Raw genomic sequence first — 16,789 nt, forward strand, 5'->3', positions numbered from 1 at the left:
TCAATATACTGACATCTACTGAACTGTACACATTAAAATGGTGAATTTTATGGTATGTGAATTATATCTCAATAAACAACAGAAAGTGAGAAAGCAAAAGAAAATTTGAAAAAAGAGTCAAGAGACACAAACCCCCACACCCATCCTGTAGGGGTTTCAGGAACAGAAAAAAGATGAAAGAGAGAGGAAGAAATCTAAGAAGTAATATAAAAGCTAAAGGAGGGGTGAAGAGGCTAGGCATTGTGGCTTACACCTGTAATCCCAGCACTTTGGGAGGCCAAGGCAAGTGGATCACTTGAGGTCAGGGGTTCGAGACCAGCCTGGCCAACATGGTGAAAACAAATCTCTACTGAAAACACAAAAATTAACTGGGCATGGTGGCACACACTTGTAATCCCAGCTGAGGCAGGAGAATCACTTGAACCTGGGAGGTGGAGGCTGCAGTGAGCCAAGATTACCCCACTGCACTCCAGCCTAGGTGACAGAGCAATACTCTATCTCAAAATAAATGCAAAGAAAAGAAGGGAAGGAAGGGATGGGAGAGGGGAAGGAAGGGACGGGGACAGGGGTGGGGGGCAGTGGCGGGAAGGAAGGGGAAGAAGGGGAGGGAGGAAGGGAGAGAGGGAGGGAGGAAGGAAGGAAGGAAAGCAGGCAGGCAGGCAGGCAGAAGCAAATTAGTAAAAAGAGACGGCAGGCAGGCAGGCTGAAGCAAATTAGTAAAAAAGATTCCTAGAGACAATCTAGTAAAATTTACAGGCCCGGAATAAAAAGAAATCCTAATTCAAACAAGACACACAAAAGCGGGGGGAAAAAAAAGGTAAGGTTGACCCCCAAGTCCTACAGAGCTACAGTTAGTACAGGGAAGAGAGCTCAAACTCCAAAGCATGGCACAGAGGTAAGCCACTGAGAGGCCTTCTTCAAAAGAAAACAAAACAAAAAATCTACCAGCCGGGCGTAGTGGCTCACCCCTATAATCCCAGCACTTTGGGAGGCCGAAGCGAGTGGATCACCTGAGGTCAGGAGTTCAAGACCATCTGGCCAACACGGTGAAACCCCGTCTCCACAAAAATACAAAAATTGCCAGGCATGATGGCAGGTGCCTGTAATCCCAGCTACTCGGGAGGCTGACACAGAAGAATCGCTTGAACCCAAGAGGCAGAGGTTGCAGTGAGCTGAGATCACGCCACTGCACTCCAGCCTGGGAGACAGAGTGAGACTCCATCTCAAACAAAAAAAAAACCTATCAAATGATAAAATGTAATCAACCAAGAGAACTACAGCAAAGAAACAGGAAAATTGTGTTTTTAATTTAAAAATTAATGACGGATGAGCATTTACTTTACCTTATTCAAGTACAAAACTCTTATTTAAAAAATAGAAAAATTCTTCCTAAATTCATATCTCAAAAAGGCACTTGCCACAGTAAAAAGCAACCTGTGTAATGAGAGAAGATATTTGCAATCATTTATCTGACATGGGGTTAATATCTAGAATATATAAAAAATACCTACAACTCAACAACATAAAACTCAATTCAAAAACTGGGAAATGACTTGACTAGACCTTTCTCTAAAGAAGATATAAAAATAGCCAACAATCACACAAAAAGATGTTCAACATCACTAGTCACAAAATACAAATCAAAACCATGAGATACTACTTCACACCCGTGGGATAGCTGTTAGCAAAAAACAAAAACAGAAAACACTAATGTTCATAGCAGCATTGTTCACAATAGCCAAAAGATATAAACAAGCCAGTGCCCAACAACAGATGAAAAGATAAACAAACTGTGGTATATACATAACAAAGGGATATGATTCAGCCTTAAAAAGGAATGAAATGCTGACACATGTTAGTTACAACATGGATGAACCTTGCAAATGAAACCAGCCCAATTGTCCTATAGAACTGATGTTTACAGTCTTTTAAAATAAAGATAGAAATTGACCCTCCCAGTATTAAAACTTGAGAAAGTTACATTTGTCTTATCTGAATTCCTTTCTTGGGAAACCAACCATCAGGCCTCCCAGATAGTTATCAAGGAACTGAAACTTACCAGATCACCACATCTGGACCATAAGACACCAGACCACCTCACCCATCACAATTGCCTAACCAACTACCTGCTTCCTGTCGACCAACTCCTCTTCCTCACCCTTCCCTAACTCCTGTTTTTCCATACATGGTTACATTTCTTCCCTCCTAAATAAACCCCTGGTTTTAGTCAGTTGAGGAGACAAATTTGAGATTGATTTCCCATCTCCTTAGCTGCAGCACCCAATTGAAGCCTTCTTCCCTAGCAGCACTCATTGTCTCCATGATTGGTTTTCTGTGCTGTGAGCAACAGGACCTAGACCAAACTCCTTGATGTTTTGGTAGCAATATGAGGTACTCACCATAAGCAAATTCACAAAGGTGGAATAAGTAGAGTATAGGTTACCAGGACTGGGGAAGGGAAAGGGGAAGTTACCGTTTAATGGGTAAAGAGCTTCTGTTTAAGATGGTGAAAAAGTTCTGGAAATGAATAGTGGTGATGGTTATACAACAATGGGAATTAACTAAATGCCACTGTACACATAAAAATGGCTAAAATGGAACATTTTAAATTATGCATATTTACAATTAACACATTTTAAAAATTACAGTATTACACTATTACTATATATTAATTATACCTCATAAAGTTGATTGGCAAGGATAGAAGGATATACAATTTGATAAATACTCAAAAGTTGGAAGTTCTAACAAAAGGCATTTTAAACACATTGACAGATTTTATATTGATACAATTTTTTTAAGAGTATTTCAGCAATTTTTCAGAAGTCACAAAGATATTTACCGCCTTCTACCCATTTGTTCTAATTTGTTCTAATTCTATGAATCTTACCTAAAGGGAAAAAGAAAAAGGGGGCATAAAGATTTAATCTCAAAAATGTTCATCAAAACGTTGTTTCCAACATTATAATAATATCCAAAATTAGTAAACAAAATGATCAGATATTCACAACATATAAAAAGTTTACCTTAATTATTATGTATTTTATTTTTAAATGTTAATAACATTTAAAATACATAATTGTTACGGGGGAAAACAAACTTATAAAATTATATCATGTGATTCTAATTTTTTATATGCAAAACAAAACTAAGGAATAAATATACCTACTTCAATAACAGTTATCTCCCAGACTACGTTAAGGACCCTTTATCATATGCTATCAAGGTAATATAACCTGAGATCAGAGAAAACCTCGCTAGAAGTGGCTTTGAATGGAGAAAGAGAATAAAAGAAGATTCCTACCAGAGAAATTGTCTACCTCAGTATCATTTTATTCAAATTAAAACTGTTTTACAATCAAACTTCAATTTTTAAAAGCGGAGGAAAAATAGTATGTGTGAATTTTGGTATCCAAGGGGATACTAGAACCAATCTCCGGGCTGATACAGAGGGATGACTGTACTTGGAAATGATTTGGAATGTCTGTTTGAAAATGTCAGCAGGGGGCACCCCATTCAAGGATATAACACATTTTAAATAAAAGTGTTTAAATAAATATTTCATTGATTCATTTTTAATGAGCATATCATAAGCCTTCTCAAAGTATTAAATGCTCAAAGTATTAAATCCTACTTTCTATTACCAGATTTTACTTTGGGAGAGTAACATTAGAAGATGTATAACAAGAACTACTCTTATTATTAAGCATTTTCTAAACTCCTATTGTTTCACCCATATTTTACCAGCATAGAAGAATAATTATTACACCACTGCCACAATTCACAAAATCCTTTCACCTCCGTTTTTTCATGTGCCTGTCCTAACAATCATGAGATAAGCAAGCTTCATGATAATAACTGCAACTTCTACAACCCCAACCCCATTGTAAATGAAATACTCACTAAGAATCAGGCACTATACAAGGTATCTCATATATTTACCTCATTCAAAGTGGAATAATTACCAAAAATCTATGAAGTAGTTATCTCATCCCCATCCCAATTTTACAGATGAGGAAACTGCGGCTCAGCAATTAAAGTAATTGGCCCAGAAAGCAGATCTTTGATCCACACCCAGGTCTGTCTGAATCCTAAACCTATGCCATTTCCTTGTCCCACCCACACTCCCCAGGAAACAGAGATTGAGAAAAAGATAATCATTTGGCCAAGTCTTATAGGCAACCGGAACCCAGAGCCTTCTAACACTTGATCTACGGTGCTTTCTACCTGGTATGTTGCTTCTATAAAAAGCAAGGACACTTCCTTCCATCGGGAGTTTATAAATCATAATGTCATTAGATTATAAATAACAACATAGGGAAGCTATGTGCTACATGAGGGACAGATAAGGGTGGCCAAGGGAAACTTTGAGGAAGTATAACTAAATTAATACACAGGAATCAGGGTTGAAGTATTTTATAACCAATACTCAAAACAGTAACAGCCTGGCGCAGTGGCTCACTCCTGTAATCCTAACACTTTGGGAGTCAGAGATGGGAGAATGACTTGAGCCCAGGAGTTGGAAACCAGCCTGGGCAACACAGTGAGAGACCTTGTCTCTACGAAAATAAAAAAACAAGAATAGTTCATAGTTTCCAGGAGTAGCTTAGATAATCCCAGAATTGTATATTAGGAGAAGGGCTATTTTTAAACATTCCAAAATTTATAATTGGAATGCCCATAAAAATTCCTATGAGTAGAGTCATCATTATGTCAGAAAAATTTATGATATTTAGGACTCTGCTTTTGATAAATATGTGTGCTGTAACTACTTAATAAAGTCATGAAAAATAATTTTTAAAATATAAATGTTACTTACATATCCCAGTTTGCAGCTATCCACAAATGCTGGATTAGCAATTGGAAATAGAATAAAAAATGTAAATGTAAAAAAAGAAAAAATTAAAATATTTAAGTTACGAAACACAGAAAGTGACAGCAAAGTTAACAGCTCAGATCTTTATAAAAAGGAAATTCACACTGTACACCAAAAATGATATTTACTAAATTACAAAGACACTTGTATATTGGTAAGATTAAAATAAAAACTAAGAACAGTACTTTCAGTTTCTTCTACCACTTTATATTCTCTAAATGACTGCCCTTACCTGATAGACACACATCAACTATCAAAAAAAGTAACCTTAATACTATCCTGGAAGCAAATGAACTTAAATTTTTTCAAGCCAATTCCCAAATGAGGGCCCACTACAGAAAACACCTCCGAACCACCGTAATTCCTTTCTGAGGATGATTCCAAACACTCTGCAAATTGATGCTAAACATGAGCCAAAAGAAACAAAAAAACAAAAAAACTCTGACAAATTCCCATGAGCTTACCAATGGACCAAGATTGTCCAAAACGTAATATTCCCAGAGGATAGGAAAAAAATGTCTTAGAGGGTTGATGTCTGCCTTCAATGTCACAGCAGAAACCTTGCAGGTTACCAGATGACCCAGTAAAGGAACCAACACCCCCAACCCATTCCACATGGGCAGTTCGTTCCAGTCACTGATGAGAAGGGAAAAGGTCTGTCTTATGATATCACATTTTTTTTTTTTTCTGAGATGGAGTTTCGCTCTTTGTGCCCAGGCTGGAGTGCAATGGCGCGATCTCGGCTCACTGCAATCTCTGGCTCCCAGGTTCAAGTGATTCTCCCGCCTCAGCCTCCCCAGTAGCTGGGATTACAGAAGTGCGCCACCACGCCCGGCTAATTTTGTGTTTTTAGTAGAGACGGGGTTTCACCATGTTGGCCAGGTCTCCAACTCCTGACCTCAAGTGATCAGCCCGGTTGGCCTCTCAAAGTGCTGGGATTACAGGCGTGAGCCACTATGCCAGGCCAAAAAACCGAAAATCTTAAAGGCCTTTCCCCTTCCCCGCCTGGGCTCAAACAACGCGGGAGCCGCCTTGCCCCGCCCTGTCGCGGTCCCGAGAGCAGGTCGGCTGACTGAGGGCGACCATGGGTCCCAAGAGGGCTCCAGCAGACGCGGGCTCCCACCTCGAGGCGCAGCGACAGGGGCCGAGAGAGGCCAGCAGCCCCCAAGCCAGCCCCGCGCTAGGAGTTGGAGAGACGCGCCCTCCGCCTTCTCCCACCCAAGCCTCGCGCAGTGCCGGGGCGGGCCAGTTGCAGGAGAAAGGGGCGGGGAACCAGGGCCTCTGTGGGGCAGGTTCCCCTTTGTCCTGGGACTCTGGGCGCCCTCTTTCCGCTCTCGCCCTGCCCCGCGAGGCCGCCACCCGGCGACTCACCTTGATGTTGCGGTGGAGCGTGAGCCGCGGCTGTGGTTCCTGGTTCTCGTGGAAGATACAGGCCAGCAACTTCAGTTTGGCCTTGACCCTGACGAGGACATCTTCCCCTCATCTCCGGCGGGAGGGGCGCGGAAAAGGAGCCTGTCCGGAGCCGCTGTCATGGCCGCGACCACCCGGCGGGGCCCCCGGCCGAGCTCTCGCGGCTCCACCTCTCCCCGCCGCCGTGATCCTCGTGGGAGCGCGGCTGGAAAATGGCAAGGGACACCGAGGACTTGGCGGGAGCTGTGTGGCGGCCTGGGAGGCTGCTGCCTTTGTAACCGACTCCACTGACAGCAGGCGCGGCTCCCCTCAAGCAGCAGCTTAAAAGGGTAACAGCACCATCGCCCCCGCTACCGCCTGGGAAAGGGCTGCCCCTACCCCGCCCCCGTCGCCCCTCACATCTTACCCCTCACCCCTCAACCCTACGCGCCCCGGGTGCACGCGCTCCCGGCGGCCCCTTCCTCTCTTGACCCAGCACCTTTCCGCCCGACCCATCTGGTCCCTTCCTCACACTCGGGACTGGGCGGCACAACCACCAACTCTGTGTGTGTGGGTGTGTGTGTGTGTCCGTCCGTGTCCCAAGGGGGCGTGGCTCACGCCTGTAATCCCACTACTTTGCGAGGCCAACGCGGGCGGATCAGGAGGTCAGGAGATAAGACCATCCTGGCTAAAACGTGAAACCCCGTCTCTACGAAAAAAATGCAAAAAGTTTGCCCGGCGTGGTGGCTGGCGCCTCTAGTCCCAGCTACTTGGGAGGCTGAGGCAGGAGAAAGGAGAATGGCGTGAACCCGGGAGGCGGAGCTTGCAGTGAGCTGAGATCACTCCACTGCACTCCAGCCTGGGCGACAGAGCAAGGCTCCATATCAAAAAAAAAAAAAAAAAAAAAAAAACCTCAAAGGATCACTAGTGGTCAGCAACTATATGCAAAGAAATAGGAAAACCTACTAAAAATGGATAAATTTCCAGACACATCTAGCCTACCAAGATTGAACCATGATGAAACCCAAAACCTGAACAGACCAATAACAAATAATGGGATCAAAGTGGTAATAAAAAGTCTCCCAGCAAAGAAAAGCCTGGGACCCGATGATTCACTGCTGAATTCTAGCAAACATTTAAAGAAGAACTAATACCAACCTTACCCAAACGATTCCAAAAATAGAGGAGGGAATACTTGCAAACTCATTCTACAAGGCTAGCATTACCCTGATACCAAAATCAAAGATACAAACAAAAAAAGAAAACTACAGGCCACTATCACTGATGAATATTGATACAAAAATCCTCAATAAAATATTGGCTAACTGAATTCCACAACACATTAAAGTTGGGGTGCAGTGTCGCAGGTTCACTCAACCCTTCCCGTTTTCCTCTCTGTGTGCGTCTGCTTTGCTGTGTTCCCTGGTGGCAGTGGCAGTGGCAATGTTGGTGCATGGGCCTCCCAGGACAAGGGGAAAGTGAGTATGCCCTTTTCTTGCCTCCTGCCAGGCGTCTGCAGCCTGGCACAAGCTGTGGCCAGGTCTCCAAGCAAGGGACCTGGAGATGTTATTTTCCAATTTCTGGATTGGTAACTTGAGGCAAATTCTGGGCACTAGAGTCAGAACTAAGAGGAGACTGAATCAGGGGAATCTGGGGTCCTGAGAGGCAGAGACCTGAAATCGTCCAGAGCATGTAGGGAGCTGGCTGCATGTTCAGACCAGTTGCTTCTCTCTGTGCCTCAATGTTCCAGGTACCCTTGGAGGGGCTGAGATCCTAGGAATTCCTGGAGCTTGGCTGCATGGCCTGGCCACCCTGATGCCCTTGTGTTCTCCATGACAGGACAGCAAGGCCGAGGAGAATGGCTCCGACAGCTTCGTGCACTCCGTGGACCCACAGCTGGAGCAGCAAATGGAAACCACGCAGAACCTGGTGGACTCTTACATGGCCATTGTCAACAAGACCGTGTGGGACCTCATGGTTGGTGTCACGCCCAAGACCATCATCAACGTGCATGCACCGCCTCATAGGAGCAGGGGGCTCCTGTGGCACTGGGGATGCAGGTGGCCATGTTGGCCTGGGGGAGATGCCAACCAATCCTATGGGACCAGGTCCAGGGAGGGAGGCACAGTCCAGACCAGAGCTGTCTCATAGAAATATAATGTGGGACTGGGGACAGTGGCCCATGCCTGTAATCCCAGCACTTTGGGAGGCCAAGGCAGGAGGATAGCTTGAGCCTAGGAGTTCAAGACCAGCCTGGGCAACATAGTGAGACCTGGTCTCTACATAAAAATTTTAAAAATAGCTGGGCTTGGTGGTGGCACGTGCCTATAGTCTTAGCTACTCGACAGGCTGACACTGGAAGATCACTTTGGGCCCAAGAGGTTGAGGCTGCAGTGAGCGGTGATCTCACCCACTGTACTCCAGCCCAGCAACAGAGCGAGATCCTATCTCCAAAAAAAAATTAAAAAAAAACTGAGTAGACAGGTGTCCTGGTGCATGATAGGTCCTGGGTCCCCTTCCAGATCTGTGACCTTGGACAGGTGACTTTTCCTTTGGACCTCAGTGTCCCTATCTGAGAAAAGGGCGGTGGGGAGGCACATCTTTGAGTCTAAGTGGTGTAGAAGCTGCGTCTGAAAAGCCATACTCAGGGCTCCAAGTCCAGCACACAGTCCCAGCAGGGCTTGGCAGGAGGCCAGGGCAGCACAGGCATCAGGTCCCAACCTCCTTCCCTCTTTGCCCACTCTCAGACCAAGGAGTTCATCTTCTTGGAGCTGCTCTCCAACATGTACTCACGTGGGGACCAGAACACAATGATGGAGGAGTTGGCAGAGCAGGCACAGTGGCGTGACCAGATGCTGCGCATGTACCACGTGCTGAAGGAGCCACTCAGCATCATCGGCGACATCAACACGACCACCATCGGCACGACCCCAGGGGCCTGTGGACAACTCCTGCCTGCAGGTGCAGAGTATCCTTGCTGGACACAGGTACCAGGGCTGGCCCCCATGGCCCCAAAGCCCCCCAACCCCCATGGCTGAGCCTGGGGGCTCTTGGAACAGGCTCCGTGCCCAAGCTGGTAGACATGGGTGCTCTCTGGAGCCATCAGAGAGCTCGTAGTTTGTGGTGCAAGGGCTGAGAGCTTGGAGGGGGTTGTGTGTGGGGCTGTACTCTGAGGCGGCCAGAGGCCTAGGAATGTCATCCTGGGCACGCCGTACCTGTTATGCCGTCTGAGTCATGCTGCCAGGGCAGGGCATCCAGCTCCTAGCCTGGGAGTGCTGAGAGCCAAATCCACTGCAGAGCAGGGGTGATAGTCAGGGTCCCACCTCCTCTATCTGTCGGCAATCCAGTGGTGATCTAGGATAAAACCTTGAGAGTCCCATACACATGGTCAACCCACAACACACCTCACAGGCCAGGCAGGAAACACAGGCCCCTTCCCTCCCTCCCAGGTACCATCATAGCTGCTAGCGAGTGACTGAAGGCAGGGTCCCTGGCCCCTGCTGAAGCACTATCACCAGCCAGCACACTCACGCACCTTGGCCTGTTGCTCCTAGAGGTTGCCTCTGCTATTCAGCCAAGGGGACGACAGCACCTGCTGGCCCGGTTGAGCTCCGCCCAGCAAGCCTACCCACTTCCCCTGCCATGGACTCTCCCTCTTCTGCTTTTCCCAGCAGGAAGGGCCCAGCCTCACCTATGCGACCTGCAACCCCCAACAAGCTGAGGCTCCCCTCTTAGACTTATAAGTCTAAGAGGATTTCAAAGAACTGTAGCAAAAAAAAAAAAAAAAAAGTTTTAAAATGCGTAAAAGATCTCAATAGACATTTCTCAAAAGCAGATATACAAATGGACAATACGTATATGAAAAAATGCTCTTGGGATCTTTGTCATGAAATCTTTGCCCATTCCTATGTTCAGAATGGTTGCCTAGGTTGTCTTCCAGGGTTTTTATAGTTATTGGTTTCAATTGACAAATGGGATCTAATTAAGAGCTTCTGCATAGCAAAAGAAACTATCAACAGAGTAAACAGACAACCTACAGAATGGAAGAAAATTTTTGCAAACTATGCATCTAACAAAGGTCTAATATCCAGAATCTATAAGGAACTTAAAGAAATTTACAAGGGAAAAACAAAAAAAAATTTAAAAATGGGCAAAGGACATGAATAGACACTTCTCAAAAGAAGACATACATGCATACAACAAGCATATGAAAAAAAGCTCAACGTCATTGATCATTAGAGAAATGCAAATCAAAACCACAGTGAGATACCATCTCACACCAGTCAGAATGGCTATTATTAAAAAGTCAAAAAGTAGGCCAGGTGTAGTGACTCACATCTATAATCCCAGCACTTTGGGAGGCCGAGATGGGCAGATCATGAGGTCAGGAAATCGAGACCATCCTGGCGAACACTGTGGAACCCCATCTCTACTAAAAATACAAAAAAAAATTAGCCAGGCGTGGTGGCAGGCACCTGTAGTCCCAGCTACTTGGGAGACTGCGGCAGGAGAATGGCATAATCCGTGGGGCAGAGCTTGCAGTGAGCAGAGATTGCGCCACTGCACTCCAGCCTGGGCAACAGAGCAAGACTCTGTCTCAAAAAAAACAAAAAAAAAGTCAAAAAGTAATGGTAGCAAGGTTGTGGAGAAAAAGGGACACTTATACACTGTTGGTGGGAGTGTAAATTTCAACTATTATGGAAAGCAGTATGGCAATTCCTCAAAGAGCTAAAAACAGAACTATCTTTCGACCCAGCAATCCCATTACTAGGTATATACCCAGAGGAATACAAATCATTCCACCATAAAGACACATGCACGTGTATGTCCACTGCAACATTATTCACAATAGCAAAGACATGGAATCAACATAAATGCCCATCAGTGACAGATAAGATAAAGAAAATGTGGTACATATACACCATGGAATACTATGCAGCCATAAAAAAATGAGATCAGGTCCTTTGCAGGAACATGGATGGAGCTGGAGGCTATTATTCTTAGCAAACTAACACAGGAACAGAAAAGGCATTACCTATAAAGGAACAATAATTCAAGAGACAATGGGTTTCTTATATGAAATTATGGCAGCCAGAATGAAGGAGAATAATATTTTTAAGTATTGAAATAAAACAATAGTCTACCCAGTAACTATCCTTCAGGAATAACTAGAAAAGAAAGAAATTCTCAAAGGCAAACTAACAGACTCTAGTTATTTATAAGAACTACCCTTTAAGAGGAGCTAAAGCAGCCATTCCAAATTGAAATATATATATAAACAAAAGGATGATGGTGGAATTGGTAAAAACAGAAGTAAAAATAATAGACTATACTTCCTCTAATTAATTTAATAGTATTTTATGGTTGAAGCAAAAATTATAACATCATGTAATGTGATACTCAATGTATGTACTGCAAATACTTATCACAATTGTATTTGGAAAGTGGGGAGGTTAATGTGACATAAACGATATAGGGTTTCTATACTTCACCAGAAGTGGTAAAATATCAATACTAGTAGGCTGTGATATGATGCACACGTAACTCATGTGCATATGGCAATACATAAGGTAAATAGTAAGAAAATAGAAATCAATATACTCAAATATTATAAATAAAAATAGAGGTCTATAAACTGTTCATGTAGTCTAGAGGAAGACAGCACAAAGGAACCAAAAAATCAGAAACAAAGGAATTAAATAGAAAAAAAACATGGAACACTTAAGCCTTAACATATTAATAACTATATTAAACATAGTCAAGTACAATGGCTGGTCACGGTGGCTCACGCCTGTAATCCCAGCACTTTGGGAGGCCGAGGTGGGCAGATCACGAGGTCAGATCAAGACCATCCTGGCTAACACAGTGAAACCCCGTCTCTACTAAAAATATAAAAAAATTAACCGGGCGTGGTGGTGGGCGCCTGTAGTCCCAGTTACTCGGGAGGCTGAGGCAGGAGAATGGCATGAACCCGGGAGGTGGAGGTTGCAGTGAGCTGAGATTGCACCACTGCACTCCAGCCTGGGCGACAGAGCGAGATTCTGCCTCAAAAAAAAAAAAGTCAAGTACAACAAATACAATACAAAGATTGGTAGAGTAGATTTTTAAAAATATACCTCTATGTTGTCTACAACACACTGATTTCAAGTGTAATGAATTAGGTAGATTAAAAGGAGAAGGAAGAAAATATATCTCATGCAAACATTAATCAAAAAAGTAAGTGTGGCTTTATCAAAATCAGACAAAGTAAATCTTAGGGTAAAGAAGTGACTACAATTGGAGGTACAACTGGAGATACTATATGATATGGTTTGGCTCTATGTCCCCTCCCCACCCAGATCTCACCTGGAATTGTAGAATTGTAATAATCCCTATGTGTCATGGGACAGACCTGGTGGGAGGTAACTGGATCATGAAGGCAGGTTTTTCCCGTGCTATTCTCATGATATTGAGTAAGTCTCATGAGATCTTATGGTTTTATAAAGGGAAGTTCCCCTGCAAACACTTGCTCTTGCCTGCCACCATGTTAAGATGTGACTTTGCACCTCATTCACCTTCTGCCATGATTGTGAGGCCTCCCCAGCTACGTGGAGCTGTGAGTCAATGAAACCTCTTTCCTTCATAAATTGCCCAGTTTTGGGTATGTCTTTATTATCAGAGTGAGAACAGACTGATACAGTAAATTGGTGCTAGAAAGTGGGATGCTGCTCTAAAGATACCCAAAAATGTGGAAGCGACTTTAGAACTGGGTAACAGGCTGAGGTTGGAACAGTTTGGAGAACTCAGAAGATAGGAAAATGTGGGAAAGTTTGGAACCTCCTAGAGACTTGGAGGGCTCAAAAGACAAGAAGATGTGAGAAAGTTTGGAACTTCCTACAGACTTGTTGAATGACTTTGACCAAAATGCTGGTAGTGATATGGACAATAAGGTCCAGGCTGAGGTGGTCTCAGGTGGAGATGGGGAACTTGTTGGGAACTGGAGTAAAGGTCACTCTTGCTATACAAAGAGACTGGTGGCATTTTGCCCCTGCCCTAGAGATCTGTGGAACTTTGAACTTGAGAGAGATGATTTAGGGTATCTGGGGAAAGAAATTTCTAAGCAGCAAAGCATTGAAGAGGAAGCAGCGCATCTGGAAAATGTGCAGCCTAACAATGCAATCGAAAAGAAAAACTCATTTTCTGGGGAGAAATTCAAACCACCTGCAGAAATTTGCATATGTAACAAGGAGCCAAATGCTAGTCACCAAGACAATGGGGAAAATGCCTCCAGGGCATGTCGGAGACCTTTGTGGCAGCCCCTCTCATCACAGGCCTGAGGTCTAGGAGGGAAAAATGGTTTCATGAGCCAGGCCTAGGGCTCCCCTGCACTATGCAGCCTCTGAACATGGTGCCCTGCATCCCAGCTGTTTCAGTTCCAGCCATGGCTAAAAGGGGCCAATACTTCAGGGAATGCAAGCCCCAAGCCTTGGCAGCTTACACATGGTGGTGGGACTGTGAGTACACAGAAGTCAAGAATTGAGGTTTGGGAACCTCCACCTACATTTCAGAGGATGTATGAAAACACCTGAATGTCCAGGCAGAAGCATGCTGTAAGGGCAGGGCCCTCATGGAGAACCTCTGCTAGGGCAGTGTGGAAGGGAAATGTGGGGTCACAGTGCCCACACAGAGTCCCTACTGGGCCACTGCCTAGTGGAGCTGTGAGAAGAGGGTTGCCATCATCCAGACCCCAGAATGGTAGATTCACTGACAGCTTGTACCATGCAACTGGAAAAGCCACAGACACTCAACACCAGCCTGTGAAAGCAGCCAAGAGGGAAGCTATACCCTGCAAAGCCACAGGGGTGGAGCTGCCCAAGGCCGTGGCAGCCCACCTCTTGCATCAGCATGACCTGTATGTGAGATATGGAATCAAAGGAGATCCTTTTGGAACTTTAAGGTTTAATGACTGTCCTGTTGGATTTCAGGCTTGCATGGGGCTTGTAGCCACTTCATTCTGGCCAATTTCTCCCATTTGGAACAGGTGAATTTACCTAAAGTCTGTACCTCATTTTATTTAAGAAGTATCTAACTTGCTTTTGATTTTACAGGCTCATAGGTGGAAGGGACTTGCCTTGTCTCAGTTGAGACTTTGGACTGTGGACTTTTAATGCTGAAATGAGTTAAGACTTTGGGGAAACGTTGGGAAGGCATGACTGGTTTTGAAATGTGAGGACATGAGATTTGGGAGGGTCCAGGGATGAAATGATATGGTTTGGCTCTCTGGCCCCATTCAAATCTCACCTGGAATGTAATAATCCCCACATGTCACGGGAGGGACCCAGTGGGAGGTAACTGAATCATGGGCATGAGTTTTTTTCCCTGCTGTTCTTATGATAGTGAGTAAGTCTCATGAGATTTGATGGTTTTATAAAGGAGAGTTCCCGTGCAAACACTTGCTCTTGCCTGCCACCCTATAAGGTGTGACTTTCCGCCTCATTCACCTTCTGCCATGATTGTGAGGCCTCCCCAGCCATGTGGAACTGTGAGTCAATTAAACCTCTTTCCTTTATAAATTACTCAATCTCAGGTATGTCTTTATTAGCAATGTAAGAAAGACTTGTCTTCTGCCGTAAGATGAGCCTCACTAGATGCTGGGCCATAGCTTCCAGAACTGTGAGCCAAATAGAGTTCTTTTTTTTTATATAGATACATAATTACTTAGTCTGTGGTATTCTGTTATGTCAGCAGAAAACCGACTAAGACAATAATTAACTAAGAGTGTCTAACTGATATTTTTAAAATATTGATATGAAAGTCCTAATGTAACTACTCATTATATGAAAAGCATAATTCCTCATGACCAACTGAGATTTATCCAAGAGACACAGAGATAGAATTACAGTAATTGCTATCCATGGAGTATATTAAAAATAATTTTCTTAACAGATGCTGATATAGTTTGATAAAACTCTTTAGCAAAGGATTCTTCTTAAAATAATAAAATGTATGAATAGGGGAAAACAACCTTCTCAACAAAGCTTCTGATGTTGCACTTAATTGTGAAACAAACAGCCAAAAAATGTACTTAATTATAAAGTACTGGCGGCAGTTTCAGAAAAATAAGAGAGTTAACAAAGTCATTGTAATGTAATAGTGTGAAAGTTCTGGTCATTATAATACAGCATGAAGCAGAAATAAGAGTTATAACCCCTAGAAAAATGGACATATAATTATTATTTACATATGATATGATTATATTCCTAGAAAAAGCAGCTTAAACACTATTAAAATAAGTAGATTGGCTAGATAAAAGATAAGCTAATAAAAATTAATTACTTTGCTATGTTATCAGTTGCAAAATACAAAAGGAATTCTTTCAAAGTTTGGATGTAACATTCCACCTTAAGCCAAATATAGTTAATTCCTTTTCCCTTTGAACTAGCCCCTGAAATTATCAAAGAAATGTAAAAATCCACTTCAGCTCTGGAGACAAGTGCAAGGTGTTACCCACTGGCTGGAGCAAATTTCTTCAGGTTAATGAGCAGCTGAGACCTAAGGGAGGCTCTAGCCAGCTGGGGAAAGACCAATCCACTTAGGAAAACAAGCGTAAGGAACCTACACCAGCGTGGAAGGCTGCAGGGTAGAACCAAGGAAAGGCATGAGAGAATGGGTGAAGCTAAACCTTGAGTCTACTGTCAGCTTTGGGATGAACATCAGGGTAAGAAATTGCCACCTCAGGAGTCAGTGCGGCTTCTCATTGGCTTGAAAAGCTGGAGCATGAACCCTAATGATTAAAGGAGAGGGCAGGCTCTAAGTATCTCTAGGTTGCCCCCTCTACAGTGAGTAAGCAGCTGGGAAGAGTAAAAACACAGCAAACCCATATTTACTCCTTCTCTCATTATCTGGTATTGAAATATTTGAATAGGGACTCCAATAAATCAAAGTCCATCTTAATTCCCCATACTGAACTATATTTTGTAAGGATGAGCAAAAAGAGAAAATGATTGGTAATTTGGCAGGACCAACATGGGAACCAATGGGAAGAAAAGTAAACATTTCTTTGTGAAAGATGTTAATTCAAGAAACAGGTGGAAATTTAAAATAATCTCTTATTTGTTTTTAACACAAGCTTTGAGAGCCTGTTGCATCTATGAAGAAGGCAGGAAATACTGATTTCAAATAAAAACATAATTACAAAATTTAAAATGCAATGGAAGCAATGAAGAGCCGATAATCTCTTAATCTCAAAATTTCATCTGAAATGCTTCAGAATTCACTTAGAAATCAGAAAACAAAGATGAAAGAAATGAGATTAGAAAAACAGTAAGGGACACAGAGAGTACACTGGAGGGAAACAATTATGCATAGCACTAACTCTGAAAAGGAAAGCAGAAGAGGGTAAGCAACTAAAAAAAAAAAAAAAAAAAATTTAAAGGAAAAGTTCCCTGAACCAGACAGAGGACTGTCTTTAGATTGGAAGCTTTCAGCAATTATAGAAAAAATCTCTAAATATGCACATATTCTGATATGGGTATTCTTCTCTTT

The 16,789-nt window shown here is 43.4% G+C and overlaps 2 protein-coding genes and 1 pseudogene across 2 annotated transcripts in view; 1 reads left to right on the plus strand and 2 right to left on the minus strand.

Annotated features, from left to right (window-relative positions):
- The window catches only part of LOC100589158 (golgin subfamily A member 8K-like), a gene marked incomplete at its 5' end in the record, with an annotated part of 41,456 nt that extends 36,590 nt beyond the window's left edge, over positions 1-4,866 (minus strand). The window contains one exon of the mRNA XM_030815113.1: positions 4,820-4,866. Coding sequence (XP_030670973.1) covers positions 4,820-4,866 — 47 coding nt within the window. The remainder of the gene's footprint in view (positions 1-4,819) is intronic.
- Positions 4,867-5,814: 948 nt separating this feature from the next.
- Positions 5,815-6,781, minus strand: LOC115835562 (annotated as a pseudogene).
- Positions 6,782-7,482: 701 nt separating this feature from the next.
- LOC105739874 (dynamin-1) lies at positions 7,483-9,303 on the plus strand. The gene is made up of 3 exons (XM_030815114.1): positions 7,483-7,743; positions 8,105-8,242; positions 9,013-9,303. Exons 2-3 carry the CDS (start codon positions 8,174-8,176, stop codon positions 9,301-9,303), a joined length of 360 nt encoding a protein of 119 aa, XP_030670974.1. The 5' UTR covers positions 7,483-7,743; positions 8,105-8,173.
- The last annotated feature ends 7,486 nt before the right edge of the window (positions 9,304-16,789 follow it).

The sequence above is a fragment of the Nomascus leucogenys genome, chromosome 6, assembly GCF_006542625.1.
Source record: "Nomascus leucogenys isolate Asia chromosome 6, Asia_NLE_v1, whole genome shotgun sequence".
Lineage (NCBI taxonomy): Eukaryota > Metazoa > Chordata > Mammalia > Primates > Hylobatidae > Nomascus > Nomascus leucogenys.

Excerpts from the sequence above, each read along its gene's own strand:
- LOC105739874 (XM_030815114.1), top strand. The coding sequence starts at position 8,174 with ATGGAAACCACGCAGAACCTGGTGGACTCTTACATGGCCATTGTCAAC. Across the intron at positions 8,243-9,012 it reads AGACCGTGTGGGACCTCATG|ACCAAGGAGTTCATCTTCTT; the intron begins GTTGGTGTCACG and ends GCCCACTCTCAG.